Source organism: Calonectris borealis, chromosome 1 (assembly GCF_964195595.1).
Source record: "Calonectris borealis chromosome 1, bCalBor7.hap1.2, whole genome shotgun sequence".
NCBI lineage: Eukaryota > Metazoa > Chordata > Aves > Procellariiformes > Procellariidae > Calonectris > Calonectris borealis.
Genome location: NC_134312.1, coordinates 154,805,211 through 154,824,453, shown reverse-complemented (window position 1 = coordinate 154,824,453; position 19,243 = coordinate 154,805,211). Strand labels below are relative to the sequence as shown.

The 19,243-nt window shown below is 44.9% G+C and overlaps 1 protein-coding gene and 1 long non-coding RNA gene across 2 annotated transcripts in view; one reads left to right on the top strand and one right to left on the bottom strand.

Moving 5' to 3' along the window:
* The window catches only part of COL4A1 (collagen type IV alpha 1 chain), a 137,720-nt gene extending 137,562 nt beyond the window's left edge, over positions 1 to 158 (bottom strand). Inside the window, exon 1 of the mRNA XM_075140829.1 lies at positions 96 to 158. Coding sequence (XP_074996930.1) covers positions 96 to 158 — 63 coding nt within the window. The remainder of the gene's footprint in view (positions 1 to 95) is intronic.
* A 294-nt stretch (positions 159 to 452) lies between these two features.
* On the top strand, positions 453 to 1,145 carry LOC142076734 (uncharacterized). The gene is made up of 3 exons (XR_012671325.1): positions 453 to 568; positions 851 to 954; positions 1,092 to 1,145. It is a non-coding gene; the product is annotated as an uncharacterized LOC142076734 (long non-coding RNA).
* The last annotated feature ends 18,098 nt before the right edge of the window (positions 1,146 to 19,243 follow it).

Sequence of the window (19,243 nt, the reverse complement as noted above, 5' to 3'; positions counted from 1 at the left end):
CGGGCACGCGGTCCCGTCCCCGCGCCTCCCCGGCAGAGGGTCCCGCGTGGGCAGCCCGTCGCACAGCCCGGGGGAGCCGCCCCCCGCGTACTCACCGCGGCAGACACGGCGCTGAGCTCGGCGCTCAGCAGCAGCCCGAAGCCCAGCCAGAGCCGCATGCTGCCGCGCACCGCACCGCGCCGTCGGTCCCTGGGCGGCGGGGCGCCGGCGGCTCAGTGTGGGGCTCCGCGGGGCCGGCCCCACATGCGCGCCTCTCCCCTCCGTGGCGGCCGCGGCGCCTGCAATGCCTCGGGGGCGAGGGACTCGCCGCGCCGTAACCGATGGGCGGCGGCAGCCCCCTCTCCTCCCCCCGGGCGGGGACCCTGGGAGGGCGCAACCTCGCCCGCGCCCGCTCCCCGCCGGCCGCAGTTCCTCCTCCTCCTCCTCCTCCTCCTCCTCCTCCCCGCCGCGGGTGGGTGGCGGGCCGGCGGCGGCGGAGGGGGGGCGCGGGCGGAGGGGGAGGCGCGCCGCTTCCTCGCCCCACACCGCCGCTGCCGCCCGGGAGGGCACGGCAGCGCGGCGCGCAACGGTGCGGAGCGGTCGCGGGGCCGGGCGGCGGAAGGGGCCGGGGCAGGGGCCGGGGGCGCTGGCTCTGCCCGGCGCGTCGGGGTCCGCGCCCCCGCGGGTGGCTGCCCGCCGGCGGGACGCCGCGCTTTGCGCGGGGCGGGGAGCGGCGCGACACCCCCCCCCCTCTCCCCCAGGATCGGCCCGGCCGGTGGGGCCGCTCCCTGCCCCGGCAGCGGCGTCGCCGAGCCCGGAGACGTCCGCCGAGGGGAGCGGCGTTACGTGCGGGCTCTTCTCTGCTTTGCAGGGGCGGCCGTCCGGCGGGAGGAAGCCCTGAGCCGAGCCCCCGGGCAGGGAAGGAGCGAAAATGGACATCTCGCAGCTTCCCAGTGCACGTATTTCCATTTGTCAGTAAGTAATTCCGCTCGGCAGGCTTTTGGAAGTAACTTTTTTAAAGTCGTATTGTCACCTTTAACTGCAGAGTTTTACCACGTGCTTGTTTTGTGCCAGCTTAAAACAATACCCGGCTTATTCACCTTTCCCTGCAGGGATCTGGGGCTTCTGCTGATCCTGATGGAAGTCGTGCTGTCAGCCGTCAAAGTGGATGCTGTAAGTAAAACGCCTTGTGACTTTTACTGAGGAGAGAGCAGAGGAAAAAGCAGTTTCCTTGGTACCAGAAAGTGAGGAAATGCATTTTCCTTTGCCAGATGGCTTATCTATCATTCCGTTAAAAGAAACAACCAACAAATCGTCTCTGCAAGCCTTACAGATTACTGCCTTCAACAGAACGATGTTTAGCAGAGAAGCATAAGGCTTCTGTGTCAGGTTGTTTGAAGTATTCCACTGCTACTTTTGCTCAGATCGGGTAATTTGTTAAAGCAATAGCGAAGGAAGCCCCACAACTTCTTCATTTTCATAAGAAAAGCACCAAAAATGCAGTGCTATAGATACCAGAGAGTACTTTGGAGAAGTTAACCTGCAGATGAAATACCTTCAGTTAAGTACAGACCTCATCTGAGGACTGAGAAGTTGAAGCTGTGGCTTATTTTTACAACTCAGAGGCACGTTTATAAATAAATTATTCTTGAAATTAAATTGTTAAATCCAAAATAAGTAAGTTAGGTGCTACATAGGCGGTTGTGACTGTCCGCTTGAGGTGTCGATGTAAACAGAAGTTATTAACCTCTTAGGTCATTGTCACAAGGATGTGAAAGAAGTGAGAGATAACATATATGGGAGTGCAACGTTTGCCTGTTACAAAGCCTGGTGAATTTAATGGAAAGATTGTCATTAATGCAAGCAGGTTTTGGATCAGGCCTGAATACAGCAGACTGAGACGTTGCTAAGACTTGGCTTGTGGCTGCGTTTGTCAGCCACTAAGCATGGGTAAGGCTCTATGGTCATGTGCAAGTGGGACCTTGATTACGCTTTTTCAACAGCTGTCCTACTTACATTTTAATCCTACTGTCTGCAACTTTCACCCCCTTTTTATGACTTTGCACTCCATATAGATATCTGATGTGGTTACATCTTTGTGGTGAGATGGCGTAATATATTAAGGAATGGGAAATACTAGGGCTTTTGCAGCAGGTGTTGTGACATGCAATAATTTTGCACTCAAGCTGCAGTTGGCACGTAGAGCTTGGCCGTCGGTCTGCGTGGCTGGTTGGTCTCTCCACATCGTGGCTGAGCGAGAGGTGGCGGGCTGGGGACCCACAGCCCCATGGGAAGGGGCACGAGCGAGGACCTCTGGTGTCACGTGCTACTACTCTTTGCAACGTTTTGATAGAAACATTCTGCTGAGTAGCGCTAAATGGATGATAATATTACCACGCGCTACTGAAACCAGAGCAGGCTGGTGATAATGCAAGAGTTTTAGGCCCAGTAATGAAATCACTGGCATCAGTTGACATAAAAAGGTAGCATTTGTGGTATGACTCTTTTTTTATGAAGTTGTGCTAGAACGTGCATAGCGTGATACCTGAGCTTTAGCTATAGCATGGGCTAATTCATTCTCCTTCATGTTCTTGCTTGTAGACTGCAGGCTGCGGTGTTAACGTAGAGGTATACCGAAGAGCTGTTTGAGCTACCTCGGTTAGTGGATGCAGTCTCGTCATGGCTGCTTGAATCTCCACGTGCTGATTTTCCCAGAGTGTCTTGGAAGAGTAAATTGGCCGGCTTGGAGGTCTAATTTCCCTGATTTAATAGTTCCTAAGGTGGTGGCTGCGTAGGAGGTGAAACACCCCAGTGAATGTGAGTGAGGAAGTTTGGTGGTGTTTCCATGAAAAATAAGAGCTGCATTGCCACCAAAATATTTATCCCATTTTCCACCCGTATGCCACTCCCTTCCCTTGGCCAGCACAGGTCTTTCTGTAGTCATGGGGTGAACTGAATTGGAAAATGACTTGTTTAAACTAATCAGTACCCCAAAAGAGAAGAGGGGTGAGAGCTAACTTTGGCCTGGATCAGATCACCGCTTGTATTCATAGAAACTTGGGCTGGCACAGACTGGGAGCAGGCAGCTGGGGGTGGGAGGAGGGGTGGGCTTGCTCCTTGCAGTGACGGCTCTGGTCGAGTTTGTTTGCAAAGTGACAAAGTAGGCACGTGCAGGAAGCAGCAGCACCTGCGTAATTGCAGGTGGGTTGCTGGCAGTCATATTCTTTATATTGTAATCCCGTTTGCCACACTGAAGCTTCTACTATTTGTTACACAGATCAATGTGCTAATTTATGACGTGTTTTATTAGCTTGGATTAAAAAAATGTTATGAATGATTAAAGTCTGTGGGACCAGATCTTAAAAGTCATGGTTCTGCCTGTAATGAGACAAGCAGAGCAGCTGAGTTTGACAGCCATATGTATGTGAATGAGTTACAGCTGCTGGAGATAAGTGTTGTTGAATGAGTGAAATTGCATATAGGAAGAAACTGGAATGAGATTAAGGAGAAGGCCAGGAAGGAGGGAGAGAGAAGGAGGGGAACTCGGAGCATTTGAGTGGATGTCTTGCCTGGCAGGCTGCTGCTAGCTGTTAGGGAGACGGATGTTTCTGAGCAAAGAAAGAAGTGAGAGGAAGAAAAAGGAGGAGGATGTTTAGGATATCTGAGGATTGGGGAAGAAGAAATGGTGTCTCTGGCAAGAAGAGAGGATGCCGGTTGCAGGCTTGAAAAGAACTAAGGAAGAGAAGTCCCAGGATGGAAATACTAGGAGAGCCAGCCAAATGGAGCGGATCAGGCTCCAGTTATCTTTAGCGCTTTTTGGCATACACTGGCTGGCGATGTTAAAGGTCCCAAATAACTTTGGAACTATTCTAAATTGTAGATTTAAATATTCATCTGGCTTAAATAAAACTAAGTGGTGTTAATTACCCAAAGTTTAGCCAAGTTTGCAGATTTCTTCTCCCTCTTTCTGTCCCTGCAAATATATTGCGTCCAAAATACAATTCTTGGATTATTTTTTCTTTTCAGAGAGAATATATCTTCTGCTAATGCTGATTTTTTTTCTTTTGTCTTTCCCAAAGCACACTACTTCTTAAGCAGTTTTGTAACATTTGATGACTTTATTGGTGCCCCCTAAGTATATTTTTTTTAAACTGCCCCTAATGAAAATTACTTTTTTTTTATTTTCCCCAAGCTCCATTCTGGTGGGAGCAATGGAATCCCAGAAAAGAAGGGAATGATTATCAGATAAAAGAAAGAAATTTGAGAGAGAATAAGTTAGAATAACATGTGCAAAAATAACTACAAGTAACAGGTCACAGCTGTTAAAAAGGAGAACATATATAGATGTCTCGAGAGATGTATGTAGAAAGAAGTCAAAGTAGTGCATGAGATACAATTTTCTTGACTTCTGTGACATTGTAAAGGGATATGTTAGGGGGAATGGCATCAAAGACAGAGAAGCAACAATCCTTAAAAAGAGAGGATAAAGCCAACAGTACTATGTACTTCTTTCTGTCGACTTCATAGTGAAATGAGATTGCTGGCACAGGTGCCTAAGTTAATTCTCTAAGTTAAAATGTGTCAATGCTCTGTGGCTATCTTACATCCAGGTTTTCCCAGATGTGTCCTGTTTTATTCCCTTTGGAAACTTTTGTCTGGTTGAAACAGGAGGACTTTTTACGTTTCAGCCAGGATTTCCAGGCTGAAAGAAGCCAGGGTGGAGTAATCACTCGGCCCATCCTGCTGGGCATGTCCCCTGTGAATGTATGCACTGGGATCACAGTGTGCAAAATGTAATAGTGCATGCATACTGCCCAGGTGATCTAGGAATGAATCGTCAACCTGACGTATCGATGTCTTCTGCCTCATTACTTAGTGCATGCAAAGTGAATCCATCTCTCCCTGGAAATACCAGACTCCCTGCCTGCGCACTGCTTCAGGAATAGCTCTGCCTAGGAGATGCCCCAAAAAGAAACGTCTCAATCCTATTTTAGAACAACTTCATTTGAGGCATTTCTACACTGGCAGACATGGCTTATTATGTTTGTTTAAATAAGTGTGCATTTTGGCTTATCTTTGAGTAAGAGTGGTGTTCCCTAAGAAAATTGGACAGAATGATACCTTGCAAAAAAACAGCATTTTGGGGAGCCTCCCAGCATATCTGATTGCTTTATGCAAAATTTCTTTGAACTCTGAAAGAATTATTGGGTAGTTCAGAAAGGATTCTTTCTACGTTCAGCCATGGAGCTGTGAAGAAGGGGCAGCTCTGTTAAAGAACAATGAGAAGTCCTGAGTGAAGGAGGTGGCATCCAGGCAGCTACATAAGGCAAAACCCCTCGCTGTCACCGACACCAACAGCCATGCCTTGATCTGGCAGTGATGTTTCCATGGTGAGGGTCGCAGTGTGCATCATGCTGTACATGGGCAGCAGGATGGCTGCCCAATTGGGATTTTTGTTTTTTCTTCTATCAGAGCCAGGATTTCACCTGTCAGCATCGTACGATGTCAGGCAGACTAACACACTCACTGCAAGTATTGCATACATGGAAATGTAGTCCTTTCTTTCTCATATGCTGTCTGCTCCACTCATCAGTAAGAGAGTTTCCTTAAATGTCCCTTTCCCTTGTTATTCCTCCAATTCTTCCTTGAAATTCATTTTTGCTGCCATGCCTATGAAACCAGTGCTCATCCTAATTTCTTATTAATTAATCATTCTTCCTAGGGAGATTTCTTTAAGAGCCATTTCTGCTATGTCTGTGTGGATTAAATTAGAGAGACTATTCTTTGTATACAGTCATATCCTAACACCGATTCAAGTTATTCATTCAAGAGCTAAAGACAGGTTACACCAAAAGCAATATATTGTGTCTCCCCGGAGTTCGCGATGAGGAGGAGGAGGTTCTCGTGCATGTCCATGTTCTTTAATCTCTCGGTGCAAAGCCACACATAGATTCTTTACTCACTTTTTCATGTGAGTACATCAGAAGCATGCTCAATGAATGTCTGTAATAATATATTCGGACTAAATCTATTTTTTAGAGTTATTAAATGGCATACCATATAGTCATGCTGCATTTGGTAGGAGAAGAGGCAGAGTTCTGTCAGCTTCCCATATTTCTCAGAGGTTAAAATGTTGATACTGAGAGACAAGTTTACCTGACAAGGTAAACTATCATGTAACAAAATGATCTTGTTATTTTTGTCACTTTACTCTGAAAGTAGCTGAAGCAGTTTCAAAAATTCAGTATTGCTTTTCCTTGAGCTTTTAAAGTAGCACATCTGGGTTTTATTGTGTAGTAATTGCACCACAGGAAGTCTTTATGCATTATGGTACTAAATCTACCATGTATTTTTTAAATTTTGTGCAAAAAATTATTTATAAGTCCAAACAGATTTGCCTTACCCAAAATGTAAAGCTGCATTGTGGCTTATTCAGTTATACTATAAGCAAATGCATAAATATTTTAATTCAGTAGTTCAGAGCACAGTTTGTATTAATGGATCTTTTTTTCTTTTTGCAGTAATGAATGTCTTGTTTGAGACCAGACTATTAGTTCTTTGCTTTTGTTTTTCCAAGCCAAAAATTGGTCAAGGAGTGGAACATTCTTCATATTGTATTGTACCGATCCAAGATCTTGGGAGAGTTCAAAGTTAATTTAGTAGCTTACAGTTAAGAAATCTTTGCTTGCCAAAGAAGGCAGCTAACCCCTTCTCTAACCCTTTCTCCCTTAGGAAACTAATACCTTGCGCTATTCGCAGTATCTTGTTTGCTCCTAAGGAGCAAAAAGCACAGTGAAATTTGCAGTATTTCCTGATGTTTATCAACAGTTATTTTCTTTAAAATGGCAGCAGCTAGTTGACAGCAGCAGTTGACTCAGCTCACAGTGAAAGTATGTGATTTTTATCATGCAAACATTTCTGAGTGACTACGGACCCACATTGTTGGTTTTCATGTGCCCTTTTTTGTCTGGAAGCTGAAGGTGCTGGATCACGACCGTGCTAGGGTAGCTCCTTGTTTTCAGACCCTAGAAACAATGTGAGGTAGCAAGGGAAAAGCTCTCGCAGAGAAGTTAATGAGCAAACTTGCGTTTGCATGAGTAATTGCACATACTTCAGCTGAATCATGTTTTTGTAGCGCGGTTTCCCCTCTTCAACAGTTAGCAGGGTTTCACGAGGCTACTGCCTCTTCTGAAGACACGTTGTTTCGGTCTGTACACCCTGGGAGCAAGGGGGATGCGGACACGGTTTCCTCAGCAGTGGGTGCTGCTCCGGGAAGACAGGAGGTGGAGGCTGGGGTGGGGAGGCGGGCAGGGCCCTCACCCTCCTGGCACATCCCTACAGCACCCAGCAGGTCCAGGGACGGTCACCAGGGTCAGACACAGCCTTGGAGGGCTGGGCAGGGCCACGGGGATGGGGACGGGCCGAGGCCGGGCTGGGACGTGGGCCCACAGGTGGAGGTTGGGGGGGGAGGGCCTGTGGCCGGGCACAGGCATGGCTGACCCCAAGCCGCTGGCGGGCCGAGGGGGAAGCCCCACTTCTCACGGCCTTTTTCCCACACAGCTCATTTCACACCCCTCTGCGAGGGAAGGCTGCACAGCTGCACCGGGAGCTGGCCCTGCGCCCGGGTGGCCGGCCCCGGGGCTCCCCTGGGGCGGGACGGGGGAGCGGGGCCCGAGGCCGCCGCCAGCGGCCGAGGCGGGCGGCAGGCCCTGGTGCGGCCCAGCCGGCCGGGGGGAGGCTGGAGGGCAGGAAACCTGCGCGGTGGAAAAGCAGGCGTGCAAGTTTAAAATTCGGTGGAAGTTTTAGGGAAATTAGCATGTTTTAGGAGGGCCGGGACAGAATTTCAAAATTGGCCAGAGCCTTCGGTGTTATTTGGCTTTTTTCTCCTGACGGTTTCTCAAAAAGGGACTTTTTTATTGAGGAAAAAAAATCATTTTCAACATAAATTTACCAACGAGTTCTATTTTTATTTTAGACAGGCGAGATCAGAAGAATATTTAGATCATATTGGTTACCAAGGATGTATGCTTGCTGGGATATTTCAGGCGTCCTATTTATTCATAAGTGATCCCAACCTTTATTTTGAAGTAGCTTTCTGAAGTCAGCAAGTAAAGATCATGCAGATAAATAGGGCTTGGCTTATTTTTGGCAGGTCTTAGCTGCAGATCGTGCCCACACCTCCTCTCACCATTGGTTGATGGAGCCAAGTAATAAATTCTTTATTCCAACTATACTTTTCCTTTATATTTCACAAGGCTTTTAAAGGTTCTTTGCTGGTCAAAATTACCTTCTGGCAGTATTATCAGGCTGTATACAAAAAAGGGATGTCGGGCAAAGTGAAATATTTTGGATACAGCAGAAACCCTTCCACTTGTCCTATGCTACAAATGGGTTTTTTCATTTTGGTTTTTTTTTTTCTTCTTTTTGTTTGTGTCAACAACTAACTGCCCCAGGTTTAAGCCTTGTCCCAAAGCGCAGCGCTGAGCTCGTGAGCGTTTATGTCCGACGCGGCTCCCGGAGCTTGCGTGCCGGCCGTCGGTGCCGGGTGCGGCAGGCGAAGCTGCACGGCTGCCCTTCTGCCCGTCCTCGGGAGGCCACCGCTCCTGGCTCGGCAGGAAGCTGGCCGCCTCGCTGCACGCCCCGGCCTCCTGCGGAAACGCAGGCTTGGAAACAAACCTGCTCTTCATCGGGGATTAAAAAAAAAAAGGCAAAAAGAAGGGGAAAAAAAAGCATCTGTACAAATCGGCAACTCGTTGCCTGTACCGCGGGAGTCTCCGTTGTCAGTTCCTGCCCACGCTTGCTGCGCCTTGCAGCTGTGGGGAGCAGAATCATTTCTTAAGGTAGGGGCAGGAAAACGGGAAGGCGTAGCAGGCTTTCCCCATCACGCTCATGTGTGCCTCGCTCTCGGTGGCTCCTACAGTGTTGGCTCCTACTGCTCTCTGCCTGTGCAATCCCTGGGCATGCTGCAAACAGATGAGGAAAGGCATTTTTACATTCGAGCTGCAGCCTCGCCGACCCTGCGTAATTGATGTTCGGCCACCTGGTCCAAGTCTCACGGCACCCCGAACACATGCGCGGAGACCCCGGGGAGCTCCTCCGGGAGGAGAGCGGAGTTGCTCACCAGGGCTGCCGGCGTGTCCCGGTCTGAGCTGCGGTGAAGGGAGTGGGCAGAAAGGAATGCCGCTCCCGCGCAGGGCTGGGAATAGCCGCTGGGGCCGCGGAGCATGGGAAGCCTGCATATCTCCCCGAGCCGGCAGCCAGAGAAACAGTCTGCTGGAAACGGCCCAAACGTCTCTGCATGACACTTGGAAAATCTTAAGTGACGCTGGCTGGAAGAAGGAAATGAACGGTGAAATTTAAGCATTTCCCTTGCGGTGTGGGGCTGAAGCTGGGTTTTCCCCAGGTGCTTTGCAGGTGTGTGGTAAGAGTAGGTATAAAGGAGTAGGTATAAAGTTGTCCAAATCTTCTGTCCCCTGTAGGTGCCCACAAGGTAGCCAGCACATCTGTTATCTCTTAACTTGCTAAAGCCCACAGGCTGCTTCCTCTCTGGCTGTGTCCTTTACAGTAAACCGCAGAGTCTCAGGTGTATTCCCTGCCCTTGTGGTCAATTGGCACAGTCTGTCCATGTCCATAACAGTAATTAGCCACAGTAATTAGCCTCCTTAGTTTCCAAAACAGGGTGTCCCCTTAGAAACTGCCTGTGGTCCTTAGATTATGCTGACTCCTGCACCGTGCCCAAAAATGTCTTGAGGGAGTGCTGAAGCAAAGCAAGCGAAAGCTTCCTAGCCCAAGCAATGGGCATGCATGAGACCTTTCTGATGGTGAAACGGTACAGATGGTTAAGCTGTGGGGCACGGGGCTACTTAATATATTAATGTAGACATGGAGCATGTATGCCTCAGACTGTGATAGATTAACTGGCTGGAAATCAGGGCCCACTCTCATTTCTCACACGCATGAGTGTATTGGGTAGTTTTACCTGAGTAAGGATGAAATAGAACTGAGCTGTTTTACGGTCAGGTGGAGAAAATGACAGCATTCTGAATACTTGCAGCTTGCTTTGCAACGGGATTGCCACATCACCCACTTCAATAAGAAATTTATGCTAAGGAAAACCAAAACCCCTCCTGATAGTTTTGTTTTAAGCTTTATGTGATGTTTCATGGCATTATCATGCCTTATTTGTTGATACCTACATCATGTAAGTAAAATAAATGGCAAAAATAAGCATGTAAATAGATGTAAATGGCAACAGGTCACAAAGCAAATTGCAAAGGCAGAGGTGTCAAAAAAACATTTACTAGCCTTCTTCGTCATGCCTAAGTGTTAGGAAAAATAGTCCTTCCCCAGGAAAGGACAGTGACTAGAGTATGTAGCGCTTGGCTGCATGCACGTTTTCAGGTGGCTTATGCTGCACTCCCCAACTGCACTTTGAGCGGTTCTTGGAGAGTACGAACACTGCAGCGCATCTCCTTCAACTGCCTCCTTCTCCCGAGAGATCTTCCATCCACATGGAGTGGTCAGATGAGGAGAATGGCAAAAATGTGCCCTTTTACCTTCTGGTTTTAGAATAAAATCAAGGATGGGTGAGTAGTAAAAAGTAGGGGTTTTAACTGTCCTCGTTTGATGTGAACTGGGATTTTTATCAGTTGTCAGTCACACAATTCCAGTCTAGATTTCTTTCTTACTTTTCTCTTACAGTCCTTGCCTATGGCAACAGTTTTGATTTGTTTGGCGGATCACAGCCTTGCTGCCTTATCTATGAAGCTATTAATACTGCCTTTAAAAAAAAAAAAGTCTATAAGATAGTCTGCTTAGCTTTTGCCCCAGTCTTAAAGAATAAGGAGAGGACTTCTTGGGACTCCATCCTTCAGTGACTCAGTGACTAAAGGGATCAATACCCATTTCCTATGAGTAAATAGACTTAATTAGCGAAATAGAAAGCGAAATATGGTACTATTTCCACACATCAAACTATCTATACCTGAATCCCTACGAAGGAATGATTATTTAAATGAACTTATATGGCCGATGGACTGGGGAACAATCTGGAAAAAAATATATTTCTCTTTAACATTGATTTCCTTTTATGAATTTATGCCATCAAATTGAGATCCAAACATCTTATACCAGCCATCCAATCCATGCTCTGACCAATACCGATCTGATTATTTTTCTATGTAAGGGGAAACTTTAAACTCTCTTTGTTGTTACTTGTTCATAATAATCCTGTTTGTGCCTTCAAGGGGATAAGATAGTAGCCATTCTTGATAAGATATATTCTATAGTCTAAGATGTTAGAGAACTTCAAGAAAATGTTACCTCTGCTTTCACAACTCTAATCTCTTGCTTGAGGTTGTGTTGTCCCTTAGGGACACAGTACTACATAGGGTCACCATTGAGTAGATAGGTGATTAGTAAGGTAGCTTGAGGCTGGATTGTAAATCACTCTGAAGATTGGGACTGTAGTCTTGAATTTGCCTGAGTGAGGAATCCCTGTGAGCCCTACAGCAACATGCTTGCATGATCCTGCGCTGCTTAATAGGTATGCAGAGCTTCATGCTTTGAACCAACTGGTCTGTTGTTTTTTTCCCAAGGAAAAACATACAGCAGTTACTATGACCAAATCGCAGGCAGTCAGAAACATCGTACCGGCATGTTGGGAGCTCTTTGTGTATAGAATCCAGTTTCCGTGAGGTGGACTCCAGGCTTGTCAGCTGCTTCACTGGAAGTATACCATCTCAAATTAGGGATGATGTAATTTTTACTACTACTTCAAGGTATTTCATTTTCCTTTAATGTGATTTCCATGTTAGTCATGTATCATTCACTGTCTTCCATAAAGCCAGTAACATGTGTAAACAAGGAGAGAGGAACTGAAGTACAGCCATCATTCGTTATGAGTAAGAGGTAGACCGAGATCCGCCCCGGCCGTGTACTCTTAGCCTTGAGGCTACCAATCTTTCATTAGGCTTTTAAAAAAATGTTCCATTGAGACAAGCACACATAACTTCATAGAATAGCACAATTAATTTTGGGAGCTCGTCCTTCCCAAGAGATAAAGGGATATGAAAATGCAGATGCCAAGTAGTTTCACTACTTAGCCTGCAGACATAGTCTGTAGACAGATTACAGTGCTGCATGCAGATAATGGGCAACCCCATGGTAATCCATTCATCTATGCAGAAATGTCATCTTCTCAAACCCATTTCTGTACACAGGAAGAAGAAGAAAAAGGATTTTTTTTTATTTAAAGAGGGACAAGGACCCTCCTAAGACTATTCAGCTCTCATCTCAAGATCCCCCATTGTTTGCAGCTTTTCTGTAAACATAAATTTACTCTTTTCTTTGAGGAAAGTCCTATTCCTCAGTAGCTGAGAAGCCAGGCCTGGGACCATTCTGTTATATTTTTGTGGTCTAATTGCCCTGAAGTTGTTTCAGCTGCAGAAATCTTGCTGTTTAATCTCAGAATTTCTACTGTATCTTCCTACTTCCAGGTTTGCCTACTGTCAAAAGGGAGTACTGTTTTCCTACGAAAGAGCATGGGAAAATGGTGAATTAAAATAAAAGTGCGAGGTTGTTGCTTGTTTTTTTCTTTCTTATTAGGATGAAAGACTAACTCAGTTTTGCCATAGCTTGAAGAAATTTCCTTTTTTCTGGCACTTCAGAACCAAATGCAATTTTAGATAGTCTGGTTAGCCTTTGCAGAGAGCCTGCTTAGTAACGTCAGCTGTCCCTTGCGTCTTTCAAATGAGCAATGTACACAAAGACAGTGCTCCAGAGCACAAGCAGGAAAGACTTCTGACCTTTTGATCTGATGATCTGTTCCCAAAATCTCTGCATGTCCAAAAGCAGCAAGACAAATACCAGAAAACTTGGAGACCTGAGGAAGGGGGAAGCTCCAGCATTCCACAAGCAGAAGCGGAGGGCGGCTCCCTCAGGGGTCCAGCTGCAGGACAGAGCTCACGACCGAGCCTGTGGGAGACCTGGAAATGTTGGCCACTGTAGACCTACGCAGCTCTCCTCCTTCAAGCGCGAGTGTCAGACTGTCCATCAGCCTCTGCAACAGCAGAGTCACACAGACTGTCTTAAAACAACCCCAACATGAGAGCTGTAGTTGACTAACTAGGGAGTGTGAGCGAGTCAGGACTAGCTGCCTGTCTATCCCCGTAGTGGTGGTCTTCCTGCAGCCATGGTGCAGGCAAGCTATGCCCCAATCTACGTGATACAGGAGGTGCTTACTGCCTGGCCAAGCATATGGAGGAGAAGGAACTCATTCTCTGATTCTCCCTGTTGGCATATAAGCAGGCTGTTAATAATTTTCTCCTCTTTAACATTCAGTACACACATCCATGCCGCAGTTGCATTACATTATCTGTAACACCTCTCAGCTTTGAAAATAACAGGGAAAGAAATGTTATATCCTTCCACTCTCACAGTAGCATGCTATTGCCTGCTGATTTCCGTCACTACAGGTTACTGAGCTGGCTGCCTTGCCACGATAAAAGTTACTTTCAATAAGCCCTGTGTTTCTGCAGCTATAACTTTCCTAATGAATTCCTCTAGCAGGTTTTACAAATACAATGCAACCCACACTATCCAGGCCAGATACAGTACCCAAGGTGGGTCATTTGAAACTAGGTTTTTGAATCTCTGTGCTGTATTGATACGTGCTGCATTAGACATGCACCGAAAGCTCACATGTTTCCAAAGAGTATATTCAGCATGCTTTGTAAAAACTTAGCAGAGTGAGATCTTGGTATATTATCGGATGGATTCTGATTATTAAGGACATGTGACCAGTTGCTTTGAGTCTAAATAACTAAGGCTGAAGAACACAATACTTTCCTGGCTTAACTGTTTTGTAATGATTAACTGCAGTGTTACGAGACCCATTTCGTGCCACCAGCTTTTAAGCAGAACAGCATGTTGTCTTCAACAGAAAATTCTAATTTAAGTTGGAGCTATCAAATGATCTAACGTTTTCAGTCAGTTTTTAAAGTGAGATCGCAGCATATTTGTAGAAACCCCCTTCAAATCAATGGATTTGAGCACACTTTGGATCAGGCCATAAGCATTCGACCTTTTCTGTTGGTTGCTGGGAGATGCAACAGAACACAATAGGATTGACTGAATTTAATGTTCAGGGTAACAATTAATAGAAATGCTGCCTGTGTGTGCTGACAGTGGGGTTTCATGTTAATCGTTACTGAAGTTCTGCTTTCCGAGCCTCCCTTAGGTAATAATGAGTGACTTAACATTACATATATCTTTTGGCTTTCCTGGTTTTGTAGTTATATGTCATATCTCTCTGTCTGAGCTGAGAAATGTTTTACTATAAGCAGGTTCAATTTTTAAGTTCTAGGAACCAGAAGTTCGGAATAGGGTCCTGGAAGAGTGGGTCAGAATATGTCCCCAAATTTCTCTCCTACATTTCATAGAATCATAGAATCATAGAATCATACAGGTTGGAAAAGACCTCTAAGATCATCGTGTCCAACCGTCAACCCAACACACCATGTCCACTAAACCATGTCCCTAAGTGCCTCATCTACACGTCTTTTAAATACTGCCAGGGATGGTGACTCCACCACTTCCCTGGGCAGCCTGTTCCAAGGCCTGACCACTCTTTCAGTAAAGAAATTTCTCCTAATGTCCAATCTAAACCTCCCTTGGCGCAACTTGAGGCCATTTCCTCTTGTCCTATCGCTAGTTACTTGGGAGAAGAGACCAACACCCACCTCGCTACAACCTCCTTTCAGGTAGTTGTAGAGCGCGATGAGGTCTCCCCTCAGCCTCCTCTTCTCCAGACTAAACAACCCCAGTTCCCTCAGCCGCTCCTCATAAGATTGTGCTCCAGGCCCTTCACCAGCTTCGTTGCCCTCCTCTGGACACGCTCCAGCACCTCCATGTCCTTCTTGTAGCGAGGGGCCCAAAACTGAACACAGGATTCGAGGTGCGGCCTCACCAGTGCCGAGTACAGGGGCACGATCACCTCCCTACTCCTGCTGGCCACACTATTTCTGATACAGGCCAGGATGCCGTTGGCCTTCTTGGCCACCTGAGCACACTGCCGCCTCATGTTCAGCCGACTGTCAACCAGCACCCCCAGGTCCTTTTCCTCTGGGCAGCTTTCCAGCCACTCTTCCCCAAGCCTGTAGCGTTGCCTGGGGTTGTTGTGGCCGAAGTGCAGGACCCGGCACTTGGCCTTGTTGAACCTCATACAGTTGGCCTCAGCCCATCGATCCAGCCTGTCCAGGTCCCTCTGCAGAGCCTTCCTACCCTCGAGCAGATCAACACTCCTGCCCAACTTGGTGTCGTCTGCAAACAGACGATTTGTTATCAACCAGTGAAGTTATGCCTCGGCTTTGACTTAAATAATGATCATGCGAGCAGCCAGCCGGGAATTTTATTCATTTCAGTCCTATGACAGTCCACTATGTAAGACTTACAGCACTAAACTGTTAAGTCTTTTATCTCTCATCTGCAATCCTTGCCTACCATCAGTTGAAAATACAGACTCAGTTTGACAGAGTGCACTTGATTCGTGTGGCGTATTGGTGTAAAGAAAAACATGGAATGTATGAAATGACTAATATTTATAACGTAGGCTGTGAGAATTTCCTGAATTTAATTTGTGTTTGAATTACAGTGCCGGTTTTAGAGCAATGTCCCCTCTGTATTTTTTGTTTTTCCGATGTCTGAGAGTCTATCACAACCCTTGCTGAGTTGTTCCAGTAGTTGATTACTCTTACAATAAATAAACACAGATGTTAGAACACATCGATCTAGCTTTAAAATCTGTCACTGAGCTTTTGTTTTACCTTTGCAAGATAGATGAAAGAGCTCAGCATTACTAGTATCATTATGTAGATAGTTTTATATGTGTGTGTGTATATATATATGCGGCTTGTAGCATTTAATCCATTTTGGAGCGTTACAAGGCCAGACATGGAGTTGGGAGGCTGGCATATCCATGATGTCGGCCACCATTGCTGATGACAGTGGTATCTGGTGAAACAATTGTTTTAAACCCCTATTCTCACATTCTTCTTATGAAGCTACATAGATTAGCCTCCTGCAATTTGTCACTAAAGAAGCCTTTTTTCAAGTCTTTGACCATTCCCTATGACTTTCCTCCAAGTCCTCTTCCATTCATACTTGAAGTTGTCAGTCGCAACTGGACCAACCATTTCATTAGTCTTAACTAAGGCGGCTGTATAACCTCCTTATTTCTATTCAGGACTACTCAGTTTATACGGCCAAATGTTGTATTATCTCTTTTCACTCAAGTGTGGTACTGGGGCTTCATGTTGAACTGACAGATTATAAGACCCTGTTATGCCTCTTGTCAGAGAAACAGATACCCCAAAAAGAGTGCCTCTTAACTCTGTGTGCCCCAAGTTTCTTTGTTTGTGGATAAGAATTTACAATGGGCAGTGCTAAAATGTATTTTCATTGCTCCCATTTTAGCATTTAATCTAGATTGTACTTTATTTCATAGTGCCCCATCTTCATTATATCAGTTAACTTTGTCAGTGAAAACGTTACACTTTCTTGCGTGTAACTTATACAACTGCTGAATGGGAGTGGGTGAAGAATCAATCATTATGGGGTGTCACCAAAAACCCACATCTCTTTAAGTGAAATTTCAGCCAAAACCAGGACAGACACAGCAAAATACCTATTTTAAACCCATTTAAGATATATTGTGTTGATTTTGTTGGATGGTCATTTCCTACATGATTCATAATCAGAATGTCACGCAGCATCAAGTCAGAGTGATGCAGGGAAATTGTTATCTTTGTTACTCCATGATAACAGCTTCAAGAATAGATTTTCTCATAGTTCTTAGGTATTATTTAATTGTATAAAACTGTAAGAATATAAGAAATTTGCAAAGTACAGCAAATCAAAAAAATGAACCTAGTTTTTAAATCACAGCCAATTAAGGAAAAATAACTCTTCCTTTCTCATTTCTTACATACCTTCTGTAAAACCCATGGACCAGGTTATCCTGTCACTGATGCTGTGTAATTCCCCTAGGGATGGTAATCGGATTTTGCAGATGCAACTGAAAGGCAAATGTGGCCCCGTATGTATGTTGGTATGCAAAGAGCATCAGAAGCATTTTTGCCTTCAGGATAATTACAAAATTGCTTCCTTTTTTGTCATCCACCCATGATGCCATCTAATTTTATGTTCCTTGGCTGCTAGCTCTTAGCCTCATTAACCTTACTTGATAAAGCGTTCCAACATTTATGATTCTCATGTGAAAAATGCTTCCTGATGGCTGGAATTTGTTTTTCTTTAATTTCTACCTTTGCCCTCTTGTCCTATTATGTGTACTAGGCTGAAAATAGTAACTTGAGATTGGTGTGCCTACTCCTTGCATTGTAATGAATTCCAGTTAATTGTCTTGTCTTTTCTTTCTCTTAAGATAGTCGTGGTGATTTAAAATGATTTAACCAACGATCGTACTTATTTTCACTTAGGTCCCTTGTGTTTTTACATTTAACAATAAATTCTTCTGTGGAAGGAAATGAGGAAATTCAGATATGTATCATTCATCAGTTGGCCTATTTCCGCAAATGTAACGTTACCCTGATGTTGTTAACTTCATTGTCTTATCTGGCATGTGGAGTACGGCCAAGACGCTGTTACTGTGGGCAGTATAACTTGACATTTGTAAGGTTAAAATTTCATCAGTCAATGCAATTTTACTCTACGCAGTGGCAAAATCCTAAATCTTAAATCTACATCCGGTTCAGCTAGCCGTGATGATCATTGTCAAATTGGCAATGGGGGGAAGTATGAATCTAATCCCCATTCACAAATAAAAGGGTTTTTTTCCCCCTTTTGGGGGGTCATACAGAGACTCCTGCATACATATGTTCTACACCGGTAGCAGCAGATCTTTCCATCCAGTGCAGGGCAGCACCAGAAGTACCACCGCAAAGGCAGGCGGTAGCTTCACAGGAACAGAGGTGGATATCTCTTTTTATTTTTGTTACATTTTCTTTATAGTTTTGACATTATAAAAAGGCTGGATATCGGTCTGTTAAGAGCTACTAATACAAATTAAGGATTGGTCCGTAATGCAGCATCTTTACTTTATATGAATGCGGATTCATTTGAAATTTTATGTACTTTTGGGACAGAGTGCATTGTACTCTGGGAAGCCTGCAATATTTTCTTAAGACTAATCAGAAAAGCTACCACACTATTCCAATTAACTTCTTTAAGATGATGTTAAGTTCTTTAAATTAAGCTGGTCTAGAGCGTGGTGGGTTTTTCTCTTTTCTTTCTATTGTTTACTTTGTTGTTTCCTAATACGGGCTTCACAGGGTGAAGAGAGAAACTCAAACTGTGATACTTGATACCTAGGAAAAGAGGTCATCCCACTGAAGAAGAGAATTGTTTACAATTGTTTACAAACAATTCTCTCCAGTTAGACTTTTTAATTAAGTTTATAAAGGATGACAATGGGAATAGGAAGAGGAGATGATATGTTACCTAACTGGGATGTTTGTGATAAAATAATGCAAAGAAACATAGTGTACTTAGAAACGGCTGAAGGGATAAAAGGGATGAAATTAATGTTACCATTTGTTGGAAAGTGTTATGTTGTAAAGTTCATCCCTCTGGATACAATTGGCTTGGGGGCTGTTTCCTCCTTTGAGTTTACAGTTTTCAAAATAAAGAGTTTGTTTGATCACCTCCGCCTTAAAAGAATATTACGCAACCAAGTACTTGCTTCTTTGGAAATTATTATTTTAGCATAGCTTGGGATATATGCGCCTTTGTCTGAACTCATGTTCAGAAAGCACACAGTAAAGGCAGTTTTGACTTTACTGTTTTAAACCTATTCGTAAGGTTGAGCCTTTTGGCTGAGGCCCTACTTTCTCTATAGAGAAGGTATTTTCTGAAAGGTTATCTTGCTTGGGACAAAATTAGTGGGTTAGTCAAACTGTAAGTTTTCCCTATCTACACGCTTGTCTAATATATGTCATTCATCCTGTGTGGAAAATGATCCCTTCTTTAATTATACTCTAATAACTCACAAAATTTAGTATCTTTCAAAGTTTCTTTTTAGGGAAAGTAATTTTTTTTTCAGCCTATTAAAGAATACCATGCAGATAGATAATTCCAAATTTCTTCTTTTGCAAAAATAACCATAGGTCACACATTTGCTGGAAAGAAGGTTATACTGCCAAAAATAAGTATTTACTGAGTCAAGCATTCCAGTGCCAGGTTCTCCTGG